Source organism: Lagopus muta, chromosome 4 (assembly GCF_023343835.1).
Source record: "Lagopus muta isolate bLagMut1 chromosome 4, bLagMut1 primary, whole genome shotgun sequence".
Taxonomy (NCBI): domain Eukaryota; kingdom Metazoa; phylum Chordata; class Aves; order Galliformes; family Phasianidae; genus Lagopus; species Lagopus muta.
Window position 1 is genome coordinate 48,091,532 of NC_064436.1, and position 25,101 is coordinate 48,116,632.

Below are 25,101 nucleotides of genomic sequence, written 5' to 3' on the forward strand. Positions count from 1 at the left end.
AGGAAACATAGTGCTGAGAGTGCTGAGACTGACAGCAACTGAGGTGATGAAATCTTAGGAAATCAACAGCATTGGTACATATTCAGCAATTATGGTAACGGTTTCACTGAGTAGTAGACCCACAGTCATTACACTCAAACTGAGCTGATAAGACAGACATCTGTTATCAAAAGATCAAGGGAATCAAGTTTTGCTTTAAATAGATAAAGTTGGTCAAATGCAGCAGCATTTCTAATGCAGTCTCATCCTCTGTCTTGCATCAGTAGGAAGTCTGAACTGTAATACATTTTTTTCTACTCTTCTGTTTTTCTTATTCTCCTTTTGCTTCAAAGTATTTTGTAGCTTCTTCTTCCTGGGGGTGGTTAAAGGTCTCGGACCCACAGATTGGCCAAAATTCCTGTGTTCTCAGCATCACGCTGTAATATGTGTGTTATTGGGAACTACAGAGCAAAATCTCAGAAACTCTTATAAGGTGGTATGTTTTGTTTGCTTGCTTTTCTGATCAAGGTGCAGGAGTTATGTAAAAATGTTGTGTATAGCTGACTGGTTTCATTTTGGGCACGGAGTCATGACAGCAAGTGTTGAACTTGTTTTTCCTTAAGCTCGTACTCTGCAATCTTTTATTACGGGCTAAGAAAAGGAAGGAAGGATTGCTTCCACCTGGTGCATTCACTGGGTCACTTGGAAGGGAAAAGGTCTGTAAAGTTGCAGAATGTACAATTCTCAGAAAAAAATCTGATAGCTTATAACAAACAATTTAAGGAAACCAGTTCATTTTTTCTTTTTTTCATTTTTCTCATTTAATAAGAGCCTTTGAGAAGTATCAATAAGGAAAATCACTTAGCAAATTCACTCCAGAGCTGTAGCTCATCTGGATGGCTCATTGTATATATGGCTGGAAAACAATTACCATTTTATTGGATTTGTTCCTGTGCTATCACAGGCATTAATACATACCCCTGATCATAAATGTATCAAACTTCAAAAAAAAAACTTCTTGTTTTGCTTGTTTAAAAGCTACAGTATTCATAAATGATTAAAATCAACTTACTTTGTACCAACTCTGTCATTTCTGAAACAAAAAAAATTAAAAAAGAACAAAAACAAGAAAGAAAGGGAAAAAAGATAGTAGTTCTTCCTACAGTTCTTTTGGTTTGAAACTGTCTTTCATGAGTTTGGAAAGCTGTAATTAAATGCTAACTTCTGGGTCAGGACTTACCTTTTCCTCATAGAGCTGCTCAGTATTTTTTCTAGGAGTGCCTTACTTGTCTTGCTGAGGAATTGCATACATCTCATTCTTTAAATGTCTACATTACTTTGTTCAGAGGCATTGTGATCAATTATCATAACCAGTTATTCTCCTGTTTTTCCCAGCTTAGATGCTTAAGGAATAAATTAATAACATTCAGAATCTTGATCCTGATTTTATCATTTTGGTCTACAGCATCTCTTCACTTCTCCTATGTCCTGAACTTCCCTCTTAATGGCCATATCTTACAGCTTTGTGTCAACAACATATTTTAGCAGCATGCTATTGCACAGGGGTCATTACTACTAATATTAAATGAGACTTTCCTCTCAAGAATGATTCCTAGGGGAAACCACTTGTCACTTTTCTCTAGCTCAACAATTCAATTTGCAGTGCATCTTCACCTCCCATTTAGTCAAAGCTGTAGCCACTTCTGTGTTTGTGGATCAGTCTTCTTCTTGTCTGGCTTTTTGCACATCGTTGGTATAAAAGTTCCACAAAACTCTTCAAAAGGGTGAGAAGTTGTGCTGATGTATTAAAATATTTATAGCTCAGAATTAAACTTTTAATGCAGCTGCAGATTCTATTCTTATTGAAGTATTTATTGTGCACCCACCACCAAACCCGTAGTGAACAGAAATACACTTATACAAAGTCCACACACAGACTGCTGAATTTGAACACTGAAAGGTTTTCCTTTGTGTTTATAATTTTGAAAGACACTTCAGGATTTTTCATGCTTAAATGACCATGGAAAGATAGGCATCATGTATATCAATTATTGTGTAAAACAGTAAGAAAACTCAATGGAATATTGGAATATTTAGAGTAGCAATGCTTGTTTATACCACACCATGACAAAGTCATATCTATCTTATGATCAGTTTTAAAAAGTTCATTCAAAGAACATTTTAATAATAAAACAAAGGGAAAATGGATTAAAATTTTTATCTTCATACGTTTAAGCTGCATGGCAAAATTAGTACCATTCTACATCCCAGAAAAAAACGCAGCCACTGTTTTCTGTGCAGACCCAGCTGAGAAGCAGCTTTTTCTCCCTTCACTTGGTGATGCTTTCTTTTTGGTTATTAAATATAAAAAAGGACAGCTGCATACTTAGATTTGCATTAACTTCATAAATTGTTAATCCTGAAAAGACATGCTGCTCACAGAGAGGGTTTAGTTTAATGCTGACAACTCCCATTCTGTGACTATCGCTATTTCTTATGTCTGAAATGGTGCATATCAGGCAATATTTGCTTCTCCATAAATTGATCCCATTCTCAGGGTGTTCCTTGATGCAAGCAAGAGCTTTATTTTCATTCTGAAAAAGAGGGCTCTCACCTGTGTCTACTTTGTAAAAAAAAACTCAGGCACGGGTTAGGGATTCTGCTGGTGCGAAGCGCCATGTAGTACCTTATCAACCATGCACTATCATTTACCATTTCCAAGAGTCTTTCACCCGTTCATTTCACAGTCAAACATTTTTCTAAGTACTTTGGCTAAACTGAAACTCTAAATATACTTGATGAAGTCTTTATCAAAGAAATATGAGGGAGGAAAACATGACTGAATTGTCAATTGCTTACATGGCAGTTTTCCATCAAACAATTATTTTTTAAATATCTCTAAGCTTTGTTCCAGTTAGGGAAAAAGGGAAATTCATATTTAAAAAAAAAAACAAAAAAAACCATAAGGTTTAGGCATACATTCATGAATTCAGACAAGTTCAAAAGCATCAACCCTAAAAACCTGACTCAGCTATTGCTTCGTTATTGGATGCACTTGTGATCTATAGCAGTTTTCCATTTTCCAGGCTTTTAGCTTCCCATGTCTGTGTGCCTGGACCGCCTGCTGAGATTGTTCCACAAGGCAGAAAATAATCATCAAAAAATGATGAATCCTTTCCTAGGAGCTATGCTTTAAAAATATATCAAAATAAGCAAACGATAAAAAATGAACTGCAGGAGCAATACATTGGTTTCAATCCTGGCAGTGCTGTTTAATGATGACTGTGAAAGCATTTATGAGTTTTTGGAAACAGATGTTTCATAGGGTGCGATGTTCCTTCAGGTCCAACTATAACATTTATGAATACAGGACTGTGGATCTCCTGCATATATTCAGGTTGATGCATGAGAATAAATCAGAACTGTTCACTGAACCTAATTCATATTCTGTTTAAAGCCTGACCACAGCTCCTTCTTCAGCACTTTTCAAGTAAAGCTGGATTCAGAGCAGTGCAACTTGAATCAGGATCTGATCCACACTGTCAGATTATGCATATGGATGTGCCAGAACTGAAATTAATATTACTGAGTGCAGCAATAGTAGTTAGAAGCAAAGAACATGATGATTGTAAAATAATTGCCTGCCTCCATTTTTTGAGAAAAAGTGCCATATTGTATATTATGTTATATAATGCCTTGCCATTAGTATCAATGCATTCATACACCTGTATTTTAAGTTCCATGTCTTCATTATCTATGGAAAATACAGAAAGTATTATCTATGGATTCTGCATAATCCATAGATATTCTTTTTCTAATATATGTTAAAATTATCCATATTCTTTGTACTTCTTTTTAGTCTTTCATATAAAGACTTTAGATTGCTTAAGAAATATATTATAAGGGAATAATCTGTGGATCTAGCAATTTAATTATGTTACAGACATATGGAAATATAGAAAGTGGAGAAAATATTTGTGGTATTGCTGGTGCTCAGAAAAGTCTACTAAAATATTTTTTTCTGTTAAAAGTTAGAAGCTCAAACATTTGAAGCATGCAAATTTAACTGAATTTATTCTTATAAACAAATAAGCAAAAGGCAAACAAATAATTTCCAAAGATTTGGAATCTAATTTAATAAATTTATTTATTTTTAATTTATATGGATTACTTTTTTCTTCTTTTACGTTATATATACAAAACAGGACAAGCATCCACAAGCATCCTACTTGCTAAAATGGCAAAATTTATCATAAAATGAGAGAAAAAGTGAATGACACCTTGAGGAAAAGAAAACAGAAATCTGCTCTTTTCCATCATACATAGACCACTCCAAAAGTAATGCCTCCTATTTATTTCTATTGAGACTACAGTAGCTACAAAGAGCTCAATAATACTACTAGATATAGAAAATTCTTAGCTACAAAACTATTTTTTGATGTAGTCACCACCATTGGCTATGTATTATCACCAGTGAGCGACAAGAACCTGCGTACCACACTCATAAGAATCTGTACCAGGAAGGTGACCCACTGTCACTGTGTGCAGTTTTCTTCACGTGAAGGAATTCATTGACACATCCTTGCTTCATCCACTCTTCCATGTCAGATGCCATTTTGTCAGACTGCCCCTCTGCTGCCATCTGTTACATGATAGATACTTTAAAAGAGTAAGTATTCCCCAGCCTTATGGTTATTAGAAGAAAGAAGTGTTTTCATATCTTATATCGATCATATTAAGACAGAACAGTTAGTGATGGTCAGACTGAGGTTATAATTATCTGCGAAGTATTTTTACTATAAGGTAGATTTCACGTTAAAATGAAAACTGCTCCAATTTGTTTGGCAAATGAAATTTGATGTAAAAATTTTTCAGTAGTACTGTCCAGTCTCCCAAAATTACTTTTAATATATTTTTCCTTTCAAGCTCTTGTTCTTTTGGCTTCCATGTGAAGCTACAAAGCCCTCTGTGTTGTTAACTGTTGCACTCTTCAGGTAATTTGCTGGAATGTAGGATTACTGTAAAATGTAGAAACGAATGTGTACTTTTCCTCTTAAATTCTCATGTTATTATTTCATAAAGGTTTTTTTGTTTGTGTTGCCTCTATTAGGGCTAGATTATATATTGTCTAATAGAACCTATATTTCAGTACTGCTAAGACAAATTTTGTAAATCTCTCAAGATTTGGTATGCTACATAAAAACCCAAATTGTAACAATAATGTAAGAAATAACAATCTTTTGGACTCATTTTATATTCAATTTGTGGGATAGAAGAAAATCAGTGCATGTTTTATTATTTAGCATTTTTATTTAAAATCTTTTCAAACCTAGTTAATATTTCAACAAAGAAAGAGTTTAAATAGACGCTTTTCATTCTGAGCTGGGCATAATTTATTCATTACAACAGTGTTAAGTGATTAAATATCTCAATTATGTATACTTATTGTGTTTCCTGATAAGGCATCTGAAACCTCGGAAGTAGGAGGTAGATTACTTCTTACTACTCTTCCTAATCTTAGCTTCCTTTGAGGTAGAAATCAGTGTCAGGACTGGAAATGTCACATGTAAATGCAATTATTGGACACTATTAAAAGCACCTTGCAGCATTTTTTTCTGATGAGAGAATTAGATAAATAGATTTTATATAAATAGAATAAATAGATTTTGCAGGCAAAATCTCTCTGCTTATAAAGTAGATGTTATATTGCATGCATAAGCTAGTAAAAATCAGAAAGCTATATAGTATCAGCAGGACAAACCTTACAAATCTGCCCAGAACAGCTCTGGTGTCATTCGTTCCTTGTTTGGGTGCTGCAATAAGATGGGAAGTGTTCGTTACTAAGAGCTATAAAAGTCGTAAGAAAGTATTTAGGGAGCATTGAAGAAAGGATAGAAAAGCTAACCAGGACCAGCCTGCCTCATAGGCATAAACCTATGCCCACAGACATAGGTCAAGTTGCTTGACCAAGGACACACAAAAGTCTTCTGGTAACTAGTATTTTCAACAATGAATATATAACTTCTGGCAAATGGTATATCCAGATGACATTCAGATGCATTTAAAAAAGCAGATTCTTGTGCTAGAATGAAAATTGCTCAAGGGCAATTGTGTATATAACTGTGTATAATAATAACTATGTACATTAACAACAAAATGGATTTTTAGTCTTACATAGACTTTCTTAGAAATATTAATTAGTAAATCATATTTTTAAGAAAGGGTTTTTATTTTCCATCTCTTCTATCCAATCTTTAAATGCCTAACTGTGAAAAACAAAACTTATCTCCTTCCTGAGCATCTGCTTCATATTGTTAATAAAAATATCCTTTTTGTAGTTTCATTCTTTGAGCCTTGTTTCTCAGTTTCTGTCTCTCCACTTCATGCCAAATGCGGGCCACTTGTCCTCATGCGGGCCTTTGATTCACTATCCTCACCTCGCCCCAAATATTACGTATTATTCTTAGCTCCAACCAGACATTGGTGATTTTATCTACTGCTCACGTTCATGTTATCTCTGATTTTGCTTCTTATCTGATGGAGAAGATACCACTTAAATCTGAGCAGCTTTTTCGTTGTTCTCCTTCAAAATCCTCTTTAAAACTCTCTGCTTCTATGCTGCTCATGTAAGTCTTGACAAAAGATTAGACAGCTGGAGGTCTGAGACAAGCAGGCCATCGTGCTGACCAATACTACATTTTTTGGTAGTTTCCCATCTGTCTTTATCTTCCCATCTGTTGTTTCTCCTCTTATTCTTAGATTTTTAACTGTTTGGTGGCAAAGGTCATCAATTAATTAATGCTGATGCAGTCCAACTACATCGTATGCAATGTAGCACATTACTGGAATACATATTCTGCAAGGAGAATAAATATTAATAATCACAGCCACCTTTATTGTGGTAAATCCTTTCTGGGCCTTTGTTTCTATTACTTGTATAGGATTAGATGATAATATTTGTTTGAACATATATAATGTACTTTTATCTTCAAATATTATTCAAGAAGAAAGTTTTGTAATGTTTCAAATGTTGCTGTTAGGGATATGTTTTGAATTTTTAAATACGATTGGTGTACTTCTGCTCCTTAAACGTTTTTGTATGTTGTTTCAAATGTAGTTTGCTCTTCTGCAAATACTCAAAATTTCTGCTAAGAATCTCACACTGTCTTTACTGCACTGCTCTTGTAATCTCTGAAGTTTCAGTGTTTCTCGGGGTTAATTAATTTAAGGAATTCAGCTTTCCTTCGTTTGTATCTGTTTGTGGGTTTATATAGCATAGTCATAATATTTTAGTTGTAGAAGTATGGAATAGAATATTTTTAGATACAAATCATTTGCGCTCTTTTGGTTTTTGAAGAGATGTATGTGGGGTGAATTCGTTATTCAGTAACTTTTATTTTGCTTAAACATATAGTATATAAATTAGATTGGTTTTCACCATGTCTTCATATTTTCTGTAGTTATTACAGTGCATGCTATGAATGTTCCATAAGGCTGATCTTAGAATTTAGATCTAAAGGTAATGTATTATTATGAGCATGTCTTTCACATAGTTTAGAATGCAACGACCCATTCATTTTGTAGTATTTTACTAAATTTTCCATATAACTGACCTTAATGATAAAATTTATGAATTCTATTTCAAAGTTTGTACACAGAAGTGAAAAGGATCTTGTTTATGGCCATTAGGAAAAACTTTCAGCAAATATTTCTGTTTTTTTCATAGAATTCTTGAAAACTGACACATTTTCATTATCCAGGAACCAGCAAGAAAAGACATAAAGCTATACAAATATAGTCTGTCTGTATTCTGAGTTGCTGCTCTCTTACTTCTTGAACCTTTAGGAAAAATTCACTAGGAACTCTTATTCTGTTTGTTAATCTGCTAATTGCCAATAATCAAAATTAAAATGGGGACTTAATTTAAGTGTTTATCTCTCATTGTTTCGTATTTGTGCATTGCCTAAAATGCTATAATTAGTATCATATTAGCCTGCCGAAATTTGTGGTGTCTAAAATAATTCCTTAAAGAGACGCTTCTTCTAAAGCCAGCACATGGTATTTCAGCAACTTTCTGCTGACATGCTTTGGACATATTCTGTAAATTCACATTAAAATTAATTTACTTTGTATGCCAGTAGGAAAGAAATCTGTAAAATTGAAAGAGCTGGAAGGAAGAAGTGAAGATTACACATTTTATCTAAAGTAGCTGTTAAAGCAAAGAAATATTAGATGATACCAAACAAACTGGAATTAAAATTAAGGAGGAAAAAAATTGGTTTAGTATCTGAAATTGAATCAGGAAGTGAGCCAGAAAGGTGACAACTGAATGTCTCCTTTTCATTCTTTTTTTCTGTTGCTCACAATATTCTTCACAAAGAGAAGAGCACTTAGCAGCATAAGAGTTGTGAATGAACTTACTAAAAGCAAATGTTATGACAAAGATTCTGGAGATAGTTGTCATAATCCCTCTCTTTCAGTTTTGAAATCATGTTTGAGCTTCTAAGGGAGGAGCAGTGACAGAATCCCTGAAATCTCATTGAAATGAGTTTGTCTTTGGTAAATCTTATTTGGAATGGTATTTTTTAATGATATAAAATACTCATACTGCTGTTGAAATTAATCTATATTTTGATGAGGACATGTCAGTATATTTGCTGTAGGTATGTGCCACAAAAAAAAAAAAAAAAAAAAAAAAAAAATCAGCAAACATGTTACAGATTCAAGTTTCCATAAGATGCTGCTGAAAAGTTCAATCTCTTGCCTTGTATTTGTCCCTGTCCCTCTGATGTCTTTTGTTCTGGCACAAGCACTTGTGTGGCCATGTAAGGAGCCACACTGGACACCTGAGAGCTTAAATTTAATTTAGGAAGAAGAGTGTGGCTTAACTTAGTGGAAAGTGATTCACGTACACGTTGACTAAAACCCTGATTAGGACTTTACCAAACACAGTCAGTGGCTAGAAGAATATTTCACTGCTGAGCGAATGTCCAAGCAATATAAATATTTACAAATCAGAAGGCAGCAGCTAGTAATGCAGTAAATGACATATTGAAATTCCCGATCATCCATAAATAGGTTCTTAGAAGAAAGAGAGTGAGGAATGTCAGTGATGATACCTGACAACCTCAGAGATTCAAGAAAAGCAAAGGGATCTGAAAGTCACTGTCCTTCCCTAGCACCACAGCTGTTTTCTCTGAATACAGTCTGAGGATATAAAATAGGAAAGAGAATAATGAGTCACTAAACCCGTAGGTTGAGCAGTAATTTTTAGTATGTCCTGTGAATCCTCAGGGGCAGAAGAATATGAGGTTTGTTTCTGCCATACAAAGATGCAGTGACTGTCTTTTCTTGTCACTTCTGCCTGCATAAAGACATTGTACTTTTTAGTAGGTTTTTTTTTTTTTTTCTTGTAATTTAGTGCTGTGGTAGAGATGATTTCAAGAAAATAGTTTAGACAGAACAACTTGAAGGCATCTGAATCCTTGAAATTGAGATTCTCTGGAAGTGACCACTATTCTGGTGTTGAAAGAATTGAGAAAGCACTTTTCCATTTAGCTTTCAAGTGGGACATGGAAGTGTGGGGTCTGTGTCAAGGGTTAATGTCCAGTGATGGATATTTACAGCTTTCTTTCAGCACTAGATAGGGGAACTGTTCCTTGAAAAACTATTCTTTAAGGAGCTATTTCTTTAAGGAAATTAATATTATTTCTTTAAATGATATTGCATCATTTTGAAAACAAATTAACATTTCTCACTGACAGAACTAAAGATTTTAGTTCTTAACTTTGCTAGCCACAGAAAAATAACCAGTCAAAAAGGGAGCAGACAATATTGGCACACAGAGCTGGGCACAAACCAACTTGACAGTTTGAAAATGAATAAGGATGTATACCAGAAGTTGCTGAGATACTACTGAAATGCAATCAGATTTTCCCGTTCACTGTTGCAGGAAGACACTTGATTTTTATGAAAGTATTTCACATTTGTCACATATACCAATGCATTTCTTTTTTATTTTTTCTTGAAGTACCAAAATAATCTGAAAATGCATGCGTTTAAGATATGGGTCTGTCAAAAGGCATTTCTCAGAACAACTTCACAGTTTTCAGATTAAGATACATAAAAACAAATTAGTGGGCTCTTCATTGATTGTACTAGAATGCAACAAATTGTCAGAATATCACTGACTCCTTTATGGAAATACTGTTCTGCCTACAACAAAAACTACTCTGAAAACTAATAAATGGAAAGAGTATGGTTTTGCTATCTGTGCAAAACAAGATTAGGGTGAATTATCTAATGAATTCAAGTTGGGCACAGGGGAGTTTGTTGCTTATCTTCAGTCATTCCAAATAACAAAAATAGTTTCCACTATGTAAGTTAATCTTTTTATACTGTGAATGATGTTGATATTTAAAATACAGCCTAACTGGAAGTAAACAAAAAAAAAAATCCTTCTTGATTTATTTTACTCATTTTACTGTACCTTTTCTAGAAGTTAGTTTATCATCAGATGGTAGTAAATGTGACTGAAAAAAAAAAAAATATGTTGTGTTCATTTTCTTCTTTTGAGACAACACTTATCACTTTCAGGCATGTGGTCCTAATTTGAAAGATGAATTGGTTCATTCCCTCCAAGTACCACATAACCATTCACACACCACCAAGCTTAACACTATTAAAGAGTAATTTCTCCTCTGGGAGCTATGCCCAGGACAGCTAGTTTCTACGCACCGCTTATTAAACTTCCCATGGCAGGTAAGGGTATTTAAATAAAAGATTCATCAGGTGTGCAGTCACACTCATATTCTTGCTATTGAAGCATCCATGTATTCAAACATGTAAACAGTCCTAAAAATTTTAATGATACTAAACATTAACAAGATTTCATGTATGGTTTCCACTTTGAAATTTTGTATTGAAATCGAACTATGTGAGATGCCTCCTGAGCCTGGCAATAGAGAACAGGAAATATTATGGGGAAAACTGAATTTTGTAGCAAAATACTCACGGAATATATTTTGCCTTCATCAAATAGCCATGAAATCATTATTATTTTTTTTATTTCTCCTAATTTCTTTGGTTTCCTGCAAAGACTCACCAAACGCTCTATTTTATAGATTCTCCATTCTACCAAAGATGATGCTTCTATGTTGAGATTTTCTTTAGAGCATAATGTTTTCACATGCTCCTGCACGAATATTTGGGACCTAAAAGACAGCATATTTTCTTCCCTTGTACTTTCACCATTAATTTTCTTTCCTTCTAAGATCTTTGATTGATTGATTTTCTGTGTTCACACTACGAAGAACACACTTTCTTTTGCAATCAATCATTTGTAGTTTAAGGTCGCAAATTATGTTGCCTCTGTCTTGAATGAGGTCAACATTTTAATCTAAATTTTTTTTTACTTAAATGCATGCACTTTTGGAACAAGATTCATGCTTGTTTATGAAGCCAAACCAATGCCCTGCAGATAGGAACTTGAAACTTTGCCAGGACATAGGTCATATTTACAAATCTGTTTCAATAAAGTGTGAGTAACTCAAGTGCTACTTTCATGTTATGAATCCCTGCTGAGATTTACAAGATTTTTCTGTGGCAGTTTCATCTGCTAGCTGACTTGACTGGATTTTTTAGGTCACATAAAGTTAAGATTCTGCTCTAAGGACTAAAGTTGGTCTGTCAACAGTGCTGGCCTTTAACACAAGAGTTCAGGACTTCAAGTATTAATAAATCAAAGCCTTACAGATACTAATTCTCTCTTGTGTTTGAAGGAAGTTAACTCACTTTTTCCAACTGAGGACATTACCCTGAAAGCTCTGGAGTAATTGCAGGTGAAGGAAACATTCTTTTCAGTTCATTGAAGCTCTTCTGCTTTGCATTGACTAAAGCCAAGTCTCAGCTAGATCAAAGTAAATAAAAGTATAAGCATTTGGCTACTATGGTAATTAGTCACTCATCTGAAAGGAGGATGAAAATAGGAAAAGCTGAGTTTCAACCTTCCTTTTGAAAAATACTTCACTATTTTATACCAAGCATTTCTTTGGATCAGGCCTTTAACCAAAAAGTGGCTTACAACTTAGCTCCAGACAAGGACCAAACTGAAAACTGAATTTGTGTTTATTTATTTATTTGTTTACTGCCTTAAGTGATCTGAAACCATATGGCCAAGCACTTATCTCCATAGACTCACAAAGTTTTGCTCCACTGAAATTTGGATACTGAACTTTTTAGTCAAGAGTGTTATTTGTCAAGGGCATTTGGATATTTCTACATTAAATGGTTATTTAGTAGTACTGTTTGCTTGGGATGGTAACTAGATAAAATTAATTTGTAGGCAAGATGTGAGATAAGTACTGTATGGGTGACAGAGTACTGGCAGTGGCTGCCCAGGGGCTGAGGTGTCTCCTCCTTGGAAATCTTCAGAAGCCACCTGGCACTGGGCCTGGGAACCTGCTCTGGTGTTCCTACAGGAGCTGGGCTGAGCCAGAGTGACCCAGAGGTCCCTGCTAGCTTCAGCTGTGCTGTGCTTCTGTGATTGAGTACCATTTTAACTCCTATGTAGACCTGAACAGTAGTCTCACAACTACAATTAAGTGGTGTGTGTATGTCTGCCTTTCTCCTCTTTCTACCAACAGGAGTAAATTAGGTATAAACTGCAGGACCTACAATAGCTACAGAATTTTTCTTGAGAAACTATATAGTTTCTCACCAACAAAAAACACAAAGTAAATTACTTATTTTTTTTTCTGGCCAGCTTTATTTAATACATGGCTTTATTTTGCTGTGTACTAAAGAGGACAGAGCGCAGCTGTCCTCTCGTAAGTTTATCTGTCGCAAAGCTCATACAGAGATGATATAGCACAGAAGTTACAGTTGCTAATTTTAACTTACAGCTCTGGTAGTGAAAGGCTAGCTAAATCCTATGCTGGTCTCAAGGAATGACCTGGGTTTTGTGAACAGGATTTTATCCTAACAAAGGAAATATCATTAAGATGTCACAGAAAATGTTGGGTTTATAGAACTACCTTGTTTTAACTCTAAAAAAAATCTTTTTTGAAAATAAAATCCAAGTGAAATTAGACATGAAACATAATTCCTTACCGTTTAAGTATGATGCTAAATACTCAAATGTCTGGTAATGAAAATGTTCCCATAGTAGCCATAACCTCTCATTAGATTTCACAGGTGACTTCTCTGTAAGCTTTCAGTTTAGTCTAATATTTTGAATGCTGGTGGAAAGTAATTAAAAAAGCCTAAACTAGATGTGCAAGGTTAGTGAATCCATCACAATGTAAGATTTAATTAGTATTTTTTCTATGATAATTTATTAACTAATTTTACTTAGATTCATAAAATAAACATAAAACACAATGGAATGCATGTCATATTCACTCAATATAATGTAATAATGTAATAAGTAGAAGAAAAATTCAGTCAGGGGTATTTACAGGGTTATGTACCACACTGAATTCCACTATAGCCTTTTTGAATTTTGGTACTGGCCTTCAGATTATCCTTCTGGACAAACTATCCAACTGTGAGATAAACTGGTTCACACTATGGTGGATAATGAAGTAGTTGAATGGCAGAGTTCAAAGTGTCTTAGAATCATAGAAACATAAAGTCATGGAGTCATAGGATTGTAGTGAACATGGCTACACCTGCTGGTGGCTGATCACTAGAAGTTTTTCCCCAGGCTCAGTTCTAGTGCCAGTCCTGTTCAACATTTTTATCAATGATCTGGATACTGGAGGAGTATGATACCTAACTGGGAGATGCTGTTGACTCTCTGGAGGGATGAGAGATCTTTCAGATGGATTTAGGTAGATTGGAGCATTGTACAATAAGCAACAGAACGATGTTCAACAAAGGAAAATGCAGGATACCGTACATGGGATGGAATAATGGCAGACACAGGCAGAGGCCAGGAGACGAGTGGCAGCTCAGCACAAAGGGACCTGGGGATGATGGTGACAGCAGCTCAGTGTGAGTCAGCACTGTGCCCTGGCAACCAAGAGGGCAGACAAGCTGCATTTTGGGGTGCATCAAGCACAGTTTAGCTGGCTGGTTGGAGAGGTTATTCTCTTGCTATTATTTAGTGTTGGTGCAATCTCACTTCAATATTGTGTGCAGTTCTGGGCTCTACAATATAACAAGGATGTTAAGGTCCATGAGAGCACAAAGCGGAGGGCACAAAAGCTGGTGACAAAGTCTCTCCTGTGAGGACAGGCTGAGGACACTTAGCCTGCCTAGTCTGGAGAAGATAAGGCTGAGTGGTGACTCCACTGCTCGCTGCAGCTCTCCGAGGAGGGAAAACAAAGGGAGGTATCAGGCTCCAGGTCTTGGGAACCAACAATACAAAATGACAGAAAGTCGCAAAGCTGCGCCAGGGGAGGCTTGGATATTTCCTTACCATGGGGGTGATCAAATGCTGGAACAGGCTTCCTAGCAAAGTGGCTGATGCCTTGTGCCTGTCAGTGCTCAAGAGGCATTTGCATAATGCTATATCTTTCAGTTCTCTAAACTGGAGAACCAGCAGCAGTAAGAGATTCTAAAAAGGGCAGGAGAGGGAGAGGCAGGAAAGGGTGAAAGCTGGAAATCAGTACAAAGCTTTTTAGAGTTGCATGCATAGTGGAGTAAATATACTTTGAGTTTTTGTACACTCCTGGAAAATAAATAGGTTTAACTGGTCTTTTTGAATGTTTCTAATGATAAACTTGAAGGGCTGGGGAGGTATAGTGGAGCCAGCATCCCACCACACTGTCCCAGCCACAAATGAGGACAATAAGTAGATGCTTTCTGAATTAGAGAGATACGGGAATTTGTCTGATGATCCCTAATTCTGAAAATAAAACACATGCCTTCTGAGGATCCTTTGTTGTGTATTTATAAATTCTTTTTGGTTTTCAGTAGGCGGAAAATATGAGAAAAAAACTCTCCTCCAGCAGAACTGTCACCCCTTTAATAACACACTACTGAGAAAGAAGTACAGAAACATACAAAGAATTCTTTCTGAGGGAGTAGTTGTTAATTTTTAAAAGGAAAGGTGTGAGAAAAACCTTTGCATGGATTAAATTCATTGTGAATTTAGGCAATTCAGTGAAGCATAGAGAGCTCAGTGCTGAAAGGCATTGAACCTTAGGGCTCTGATCAAAAAAAGCATTTAAATACCTGCTAATGTCAAGAGCTTGAATTATCTTGTAGCAGGAAATGGAATTTTTCATATTCTTGAAGGTATGTATGTATATTTCAATGTCTTTCTGAGCTAGAACCTTACAACACTGCAGGCTTGAGTCCTGGAGAAGTAAGCAGGAGCAATGAGGAAGTAATTATAAATACAGGAACTAGACATCAATCATGAAGTTACAAAAAAAAAAAAAAAAGGGGAGGGGGGGACACAAGAGAGAGTTGGAGAGAATACAGAGTGTAGTTAGCAGTAAACTAATTTCTTAGTCATAGAGTATGTTGTTACATTTGAAGAAGCTCTGATTGTAAGCTAGACACTGGTGTTAATTATGTTATTGAAAATCAGAGTAACAATACTGAAATCATTGTGTGATTAATTGCTTGGTTTTGTAATCACATGCTGTACAGCCAGAGTAATTCCATAATGTCAGCTGACTCTAAGCCTTCATGCAATAGTATTGAGGTATGAAATGAAATGCCAGATATAATAAAAGAAAGCAGGCATGTAAATCTATTTAAGAAGGGGAACATATTTCTGGAAGGGAAGGAGGAGGGAAATTATGCAGCTATGCACTAAGTATTTGGAGTGAATACAAAGAAGTAGAAAATCACTTGTGATTTCCACTCAGAATAATGTAAGTCAAGCCCTGATGGATAATGTCTCTCATCTTTTGATCTTGATTATTCATGAGTTTCTCTAGGTGGACTACAGAAATGTGATATAGTATTGTGGGATGCTGTTCAAAACAAAAGAAAAGGGGATTGCTGAGTGCTGTAGTTGTTAGGTTATTTTTATCTGCTTTTGTGTTTTGCTTTGTTTTGTTTTCTCCCGTGTCTCATATAAAATACTGCAATCTTCTTTGAATCATAGACCTGCACCATCAAAAACACTAGAGTGTTCCTATTGCTCCTGCATTCTTTATAATTTAAATTATCTTACTAGTTTGTAATTCTGAAAAACAATAGCAAGTGACTCTAAAATCTCCTTCCAACTTTGTCCTAGGAGTGGATTGTCATACTTGTAGATTTGGTCCAGGCAAAGACAGTAACTGACACTGGTGATTCTTGGGTAAACTGTAAGGATAAGCAAGGTTGATAAGACATTTAGATACTTAAAACTGTTTGGACTCTTTCAGAAATCCTAGCAGACACACAACTGCCACTGAAATCCCACTCTTCATTTTCATTTTGATGTTTAAACATCTTGAAAGTTTTCTCTTTCGTCTGATCCAAAGCGTGTTAAGCTCTGTAGATATTCCTGTGAGCTTTAGATATTGTCCTGAACTGAGATCACAACATTCATGTGATGTCAGCATAGCATCATTTCACAGCTGAATTTTTAAAAAAGGGTTTTGGAACTGCAAATGCTTGTAAAGATTTAGCGACAACCACCTAATTCTTCACTTTCATATTCTGTTTAGGACTTCAAAGCAAAATTAATATCTGGTGCTAATACAGCCTTGATCCCACTTTCAGCTGCACAAAGCTCTGAGCGGTTCCTACTGATAGGCCACCAGATCGTTCCCTCTGCTGCTGCAGAGTGGTTCTTGCTGATAACTTCATAGCCTTCTTTTTCTTGCCAGCTTATGCAGTAAGAGATGTACTACTGAATCATGAACTTGCACTGAAGCAAGGCTAGGATAATAACTGACAGTAAGAAGTGCAGTGAAATCACTAACTATACGATAAAAATTAAAAAAAAGAGAAGAAAAAGAACAAAAAAACACCTTAAAGACTGTCAGTAGAGAACAATCTCTGTTATTTCAGGATTAATACTCTTTTGCAGGCTGGGGCTTCTCATACTTGATATCTGCAGGCATGCTGTCAGTCAACTGTTGTGAGAATGTAAATTAGAGTTTCCAAAAAAATATTGATGCCCTTGGAATATTTTTATTTAAGAAAAAGAAAGTTTGCAGTTTGTATGGCAGTATTTTCCTAATACTACAAAATCTGATTTCTCATAATAAGCTTGTTGGAGTGTAATGGCAAAATAGCTCATTTAAACTTGCCTGCAGGGATTTGTGGTGCAGATAATCTGTAAGGATTATGTACATTTCATTACCTGAATTCTTAGTCAAGCAGTGAATTAATTCTTGCCTAAGACATTTTTAGGTGTGAGAACATTGTCAGCTGAACTTATGTGTAGGAGCAGACTTTCAAGATGTGCACCAATCTAGTATAGTTCTTTTTACTCAAGCAAAATGCCACCACCATTTTATCCCAGCCAAGACTCCATGTCATGTTTTTCTAAATGCTAACTAATTAGTTTTTCTGTGTGTAAACCAGTACTTGTTTAATACTCGTTCTTTCCTGTTTTGCAATAGGGCCCCCACAGAGAACTGTTTCCCCCAAACAAGACCATGAGGAGAGGAAGCACGACAAAGTCTTGGACAAGGGAAGTGAAAGTGGGACTTCCTGTAACGAATTATCCACTTCGAGCTGCGACAGCCACTCAGATGCAAGCACTCCTCAAGAAAATGCCTCTGGCACTCAACAATCCACAGCCCACCAGCCAAACACTCTAACTTTGGATCGTCCATCTAAGAAGGCTCCTGTGCAGTGGATGCCACAACCAGACAAACGCAGGAACAGTGAACTATTTCAAACTCTCATTAGCAAGTCCAGAGAAACAAATCTTTCCAAAAAGAAGGTATGCGAGAAGCTGAGCGTTGAAGAAGAAATGAGAAAATGCATCCAAGATTTTAAAAAAATCCACATTCCAGATTACTTCCCAGAGCGCAAACGTCCTTGGCAGTCTGAACTCTTACAGAAATATGGGTTATAGTACTCAGCTCTTTCGTGACATATTTCTGGGACGTTTGTTGTTTATTAAGTTGCCACTAACTTACTGATGTCCTTCTTCCGGCCAGTGCTGCCACCAGAGCTATTCCTGCTGCTTATTTCTTTTTGTGAACAGTGGATGTTGGATAGTACATCGTTTCTTTAAAATATATATATATAAAAAGATAGAAACTTAAAAATACAAGAAGTGTCTCATCTTAAACCACCTCATGATAGCGAAGAAGAATGTGCATGGTGAAGAAAGATGGTTCTCAAACTGTAGTCATTTGAGCTTCATGATCATTTTGGAACTTGTCAAATAAAAATCTCAATCATCAGTTAATGCCTCGTTTTATGTCACAAATATAAATGGCTCAGACTTGCTATGGATGAAGAGAAACAGGGTTGAAAATTTGATCGAACTGGTTTCAGAACTAAATCCCAATATTTTTTCAATGTCAACGCAATAAAGCAAATACCTATTTTGCATGAGCACAATGTTGCAAATAAAACACACAAGAACAAGAGTTGTCTGTTGCTTGGAGAATTATTTGTTTGACTCCAAGTCTATAAGCGTAAAATGTCTAAGGGATTAAATTTGCTTTGTTCTGGGTCTGTGATTTCTCTGTGTGTAAAATGTTCTGTACGTAAGGATGGTGTAAATATGCCTTATACTGTTTTATTATTGCACCAACAACATTCATCTATTAGTGCTTGTCAGGATTATTTCTGTGAAATTCAAACTTATGGCAGATTTTGAAAACTGGTTTGATGGTCTGAAAGTTTCTGTTATGTTAGTTGCTAAAACTGGAGAAAAATAAAAGAGACCTTGATGTATTTATTGAAAGAACCATCTAGTAGATTTTCTTGGCTGTTGGTATCTCCTATCTCTTGTCAATTGTTATTTTTTGTTAATGTTTTCATACCACTTTGCTGGAAAAAAAAACAACAAAGTGAACCAAAAAAGTATATTTTTCAGGAGTGGGTGAACAATGTTTAGTGTAGTGCTATTTAATTGCAATCACCATGCAGACTCTCCAGAAGGAAGAGTGATATGCTAGGAAGCAGAGAGGGTATGACCTAAAAACTAAGCATTTTCACAAACACAACTAGTCTAGTCTAGTCTACTCTATTCTAATCAGTATCTGCAATAAATAAATAAATAAATTATTATTGCTCATGTTTACTCACTATAAAAATTAATTTAGGCCATGATGGATGTTATATTTGCCTATTTTTACATTATTATTGTCCTAACTGAACAGATGGGGAATAGTGGTACATGCAATTCAGTTGGTACCTTTAAAATGTGTGAAAAAAGGTCATAATCACATGGTGGGCTGATTAATTATGAAGAATTATTTCTGAACTTTTCTTCCACCAACCTAAATTTACAAGAATTGGATTTGATTTTTCAGTTTATCTACTGAAAGAAAAATCTATGAAAAATATCAGATGAGCAAAAGTGTTTTGACAGAAATCACTAGTGTTCGTAATAGTATCACTAAGCATATGATTTGAAATTAATTTGAAGTGTACTTCAGAATTCAGTTTGATGTCATTTTGTGTCCACCTTTAAAAATTGTGCTTGTGCAAAATCATTTGACTTTCTAATGCTGTCTTTACGGTTCCAGTAAAGATATTCAAAATTACACTTCCTTCTGGAGGTGGAAGACTCAATTTAGTATACTTGGTAACAAGAGGGCAATGTTAGGTTCACTCTACAAGTGAACCAAGATGCTTGGGAGTGCTCAGAAATTCTCAAGAAGTCTTTAGCTTTTAGCAGGATGACACCACTGGTGTGGCTATAAAAATAGCATTCACACTTTACTTCATCTTATATATTGCAGGCCATCAAATAGTTTTATTTTTTCCAGGCACTGTTACCTAGAAGTAATTTTCATCCCATTTCATATGTTTTTACTCTGCTTCTCTCTTTTCTCCATTGTTTTCCTATGGACTTTCTTACAATTACTTTTATTTAGGAAATTATGTATTCTTTACTTGAAGCCACATAACCAAATTTGAAAGGGACTACAGCAAGTTTTGTATGAGAAAGTGGTGAGGGAAACTGAGCACACCAGGGAATGTTGCTGGTTTGAAGAACCTTAAGCATTGCTGGCATAACATTTCTCATTTCTAGTGGGGATGAGAAATCCCTCCTAGACTGCTAGTTTGACCTGGCACAAGCTGGAAGGTTAAATCAGGGGCATCACTCTACATCTTTTTAGTGCTGTCTGATCATTAAATGAAGCAATAAAAAAATGTGTTATCCACACATAAGGAGTCCAATACTGTCAACATTCAGTTTACCATACATACATGCCTTGTGTTGGTACTGCAGCTGAGATGATCCAAGTTCATGTTGTGCAAAGCAGATAAGAGCTACTACTCATGCAGTATGTCTCTTTGTGGAGGTACACCATCTACCGTAGGCTGTGGTGGGTATCTGCCTTCTCAGAGGCAAGCCCTTGATCATCTGAATTGGGACTGCTGGTTAATCCTGCTGGATCAGCACTATTTGCACTGACAGTTGTTCCATGGGACCATATCTTTGTGTGCAGCTCCAAAGCAGAAGATGGAGATCTCTGCTGCGCTGGCACATTCATCCATCTTTGAAGCTGACCTCACAGTGATGCACTGTGGATGCTGAGAAAATAGAGTGCAGATGGTGCCCAGAACAGCACTGACTGTGGTCCTATCTTTTTGGAGCCTGGCACCCTAGCATCCCTCAATTACATACACCATATTCTGTAAAATGGGGAAAAGAACAAATTGAGTACAGTGAGACTGTATATAATATACATATAATATATGTAAGAGAATAAGTGTTTGAAATTTTTCTCCTGATAAGTTCTCCAGTTTTTGCTGGGCCATCTCTTTTCCTCAGATAGAAAAGAAAGGGAAAGAGAGTGAGAAGCAATAATAAAAGTGACAGAGGTAGTGGGAATATCTCGGTTTCTTGTTGTATTGCCTTTTAAAAATCATAGAATCATAAAATTGTTCAGGTTGGAAAAGAGCTTAAAGATCTTCAAGTCCAACTGCAATCTAACCATACTACCCTAACAACCCTCTGCTAAATCATGTCCCTGAGCACCACATCCAAATGGTTTTTAAACACATCCAGGTGACTCAACCACCTCCCTGGGGAGCCTATTCCAGTGCTTAACAACCCTTTCAGTAAAGAAGGTTTTCCTGATATCCAACCTAAACATACCCTGGTGCTACTTAAGGCCATTTCCCCTTGTCCTGTCACCAGTGAGAAGAGACCAACTGTGGTCTTGCTGTAAGCACCTTTCAGAAATTGGAAGAGAGCAGTAAGGTTTTCCCTCAGCCTCCCCTTCCCCAGACTATACATCCCCAGTGCCTTCAGTTGCTCCTCTGTATATGTAGGGCATATTCTCCAAGCCCTTCACAAGCCTTTTTGCCCTGCTTTGGACCTGCTTCCACACATCAGTGTTCGTTCTGTATTGAGGTTCCCAAAGAAAATCCCATGCTTATTTAAAATGTTGCTTTATCCTATTACAGATAGAAGGAGTGTAGTAATACTTGGTTTGTTTGGTTTTGAGATACTAGACTGTGTAATCTTTCATACATATATTGGATGAAGTTCTAATAATGAACGTAGTAAGCATTTTGATTTAAATACTTTGTAATTCTTAGCAAGAATTCACCCAATAATAAAGGACAGTAACAGGAAGAAAATTAAATTAACATAAAAATAAGGGAGGTCACAGTAGGTAATAAATAATCTTTCTAGATTCTGAAGCAACATTTAATTCTGAAATGCCATCACTTTATCTACTATCTGCTTATCATGCATGCAATTCATTAATTTAATATTGATCAATTCATAATGTGCCCAGCACCTCATGCTAAAATTCTGACAGGCTGTTTAGTTCATAAATGTATATTGAGAATAGTAAATGTAAATTCTGATGGCAGGCCACACCTGTGGAATATTTCTTATCCCTACTAGATTGCTAGTTTGGCCTAGGATGAAGTGTAGGAACCATCAATCAGTGGCCAAAATGCTTTTTTTTTTCCTTCTGTTTTTGTTCCTATTTAGGTGAATTTTGAATTTCATTTGATGTTATTTATCTGTGACTGTAGTATAAGATTCAATGCAGTACAGTACAGTCACTGGCACATTGGTCCTGAATTATTTTGATTTATACCTACCTTTGATTTAAATTACATTCGTAAGCTTCTGACAACAGCAATTGAGATGACTGCTGAGTGGTGAAAAAATTGCCATGCAGTCTGCCCTGGAGACCTTGCACAGGGAAATGGGTTTTTAAGAAGACAGTTTTAAAAATAATCCTCCATGCTGTTGTGGATGTGGAATGCAGCCTGTGATGCTTCTCTCTCCAGGCAGGGAGAGATGTGAAGCCTATGGATTCCCTTCCCCAAGGAAAGCCTGGTTTCACCATTTCACGGAACTAAGCCTAGTCTTCGCAGAAGAAAATGTTGCTCTTTCACAGGTTTTATGATGCTGATCCAGAATGTCCTCCTGGTCCCTAAATAGAAAGAAATTTTGGCTCTTGTTTTTATGACCAGTCACTAAATTATGCAAATAGTTGTCCAGAATTTCCCTGGCAAGTATCTCTGCTGACACTGGGATTTATTCCATCTCTAAACGTGTCTTCTTACTTTCCTTGAACATCTTCCAATTGTTCAATACTTTTTTTGGGAAATAAGTACCCACAGATGCACAAATTCTTGTTTTGATTAGTAATGGATGGGCAGAGGCAGAAAAAAAAATATATTTCATTCCTGCACCATAAAAGGTTGTTCACATTTATAAAATTCATTATTTTATGGTCACTTTTTTACTTTCTTTGTATTGCAGACTCATGTCTGGCCTGAAGTTTGGTTGGAATCACTTTCTTTCTTTCTTTCTTTCTTTCTTTCTTTCTTTCTTTCTTTCTTTCTTTCTTTCTTTTTTTCTTTCTTTCTTTCTTTCTTTCTTTCTTTCTTTCTTTCTTTCTTTCTTTCTTTCTTTCTTTCTTTCTTTCTTCCTTTCTTTCTTTCTTTCTTTCTTTCTTTCTTTCTTTCTTTCTTTCTTTCTTTCTTTCTTTCTTTCTTTCTTTCTTTCTTTCTTTCTTTCTTTCTTTCTTTCTTTCTTTCTTTCTTTCTTTCTTTCTTGTTCTCTCTTTCAGTTCGTATTCCTGGTTACTTCAGCCCCCTGCAAATACACCAGTTTTCAATTGTTTCTGACCAGATCACTTTCTTCACAGTCAGATACATTTGATCTTTCTTTACAATTCTAATTATTCATGAGTATTCCTGTCTTCATTATTTTTTAATTTTATGAACATCTCACTTACTTTATCTTAGATAATTAGAGAAGATGGCAAATAAAAATATGAGAGATTTTCAAAGTCACACTGGTGATAAAGACCTGATTCTCCATGGCTTTACTGAGACTTGAGTACCTAACTTTCTTTCTACCTCTGAAAAACTCCTATCATCTATGCCTTTCCCCTCATCTCAGTAGGACTTGTCAATCATTTTTAACTACAGCTTTCCTCTTCCACTCCAAGGCGATTTAAATTTATCATACCAGCAAGGTTTCTTAACATTAAAATCAGACATGATTATATCCTTACATTCCCTTCATTCACTTACTCTACAGTGCTTACTAAAAGGAATAATCAAGTTTGTCTGACAAGAGCTATGTTTTAATACTCTTTGTGAGTCTGTCTCATTCTCACACTGCTGTAAACAGCAATTGCCTGAGCAGCCTGTGATAGGCATCTCAGCAGGAGGGAAGCCACCATCTTGCTCTCTGAGGTACAGAAATGAGAACTCATACATACAAGCTACCAATACATTAGATGTACATCAGTGTTTCTGAAAACTTGCAAAAGCTTTTTGAAGGTTTCTGTCTCCCTTTCTAAGTCTACACACAGTGAAGATGATGTGGGGAGGGAAGAGTGGAAAAATAAAGCAAAAAACAAACAAAAAGGACAAAAATGTTCTGCATGGCTTTGCTTTGAAAGTGATTTGAGACCTTTCTTCCACTCTTAGTATCTGGGAAGCACAGAGATCTTTAGGTTTTTTGAATGTATTTCTGCATATGACTGGTTACCTTGATTCTCCACTGATGAACAACCTGTGAGCTGGAGCCTCGTTTATTGTTTCTTGTTTATAGTTGGTTCTTGGTTTATAGCTGGTACACAGGAGATGAGATCCTGCCTGACTTCTAAATAGCCATCACGGACTTCATCTCCCTAAAACTTTCAATACACCACCATAGAAATCAGGGAGGTAAGTTCATAGATTGTACTTGTAATAATGGTGGGAAAGGCGTATACTACCCACAGGAATTATGTTCTTGGATGTACGCCACATCCCATCATAGTCTGAATTCAAATCTCAGCAAAACAGCAGGACTCATGTCCAGAATTGCTATATATTGTTCTTACTCTAGCTGTTAAGGGATTATTTTCAGCTGTTATGTGATCAGGGTTGGAAGCTGTATGCATGCTTGTGCAATTATCTGCTTGATGCTTCCTTCCACTTCTGAAAATATGTTATTTATTTTTCCCCTTCCCTGATGGCACCTCATTCACCAAAGGATATTCGGTAGAAATAATTATTGATGCAGTAGGTGTGTGCTGATTTACTTAATAACACAGAATGCCTATCATGATTCTTTCACTTTTTATTTATTTTGCATGAGATACATGGTTAGTGCTTTTCAGCTAAGGATACAAACTTGTCTCCCGTCTTAAAACAATTGGAAATGACAAAACAGGAACTGAGACTGTTGAAATGAACATAACATAAATGCAATGAGATTGTTTATTTCCATGTCATTTCCATTAGTATTCCCTCGAATGGGTATTTTAACTTTATTACAGTGTGGAGTGCAATCACAATCCCTTCATAAATCTTTTGTTTTTAAGTCAATGAAAATCATTGTCAATTAGGCTGTTCCAACTGTGTGATCAGCTAACTTAGAAGTTACGTCATATGAACGCAACACAGAGGAAAAAAGCTTCACATACAACCTATTCCAGCATCGAACATTCTGGTTGGAGTGTGATATCTGAGAAATTTTGTCTTGTGTCATCAGGTAAGCTTTAAGAAGGTTTCTAATGATAGCTGAAAGAGCATCAAGGTTTTTCAAAAGAATAA

General features: G+C 35.9%; 1 protein-coding gene across 1 annotated transcript in view; it reads left to right on the top strand.

The window, feature by feature from the left end:
* KCTD8 (potassium channel tetramerization domain containing 8) overlaps positions 1 to 18,822 on the top strand; it is an 85,243-nt gene extending 66,421 nt beyond the window's left edge. The window contains exon 2 of the mRNA XM_048942796.1: positions 17,499 to 18,822. Within this exon, the coding sequence (XP_048798753.1) occupies positions 17,499 to 17,959 (461 nt within the window). The 3' untranslated portion in view covers positions 17,960 to 18,822. The remainder of the gene's footprint in view (positions 1 to 17,498) is intronic.
* Positions 18,823 to 25,101: the final 6,279 nt, after the last annotated feature.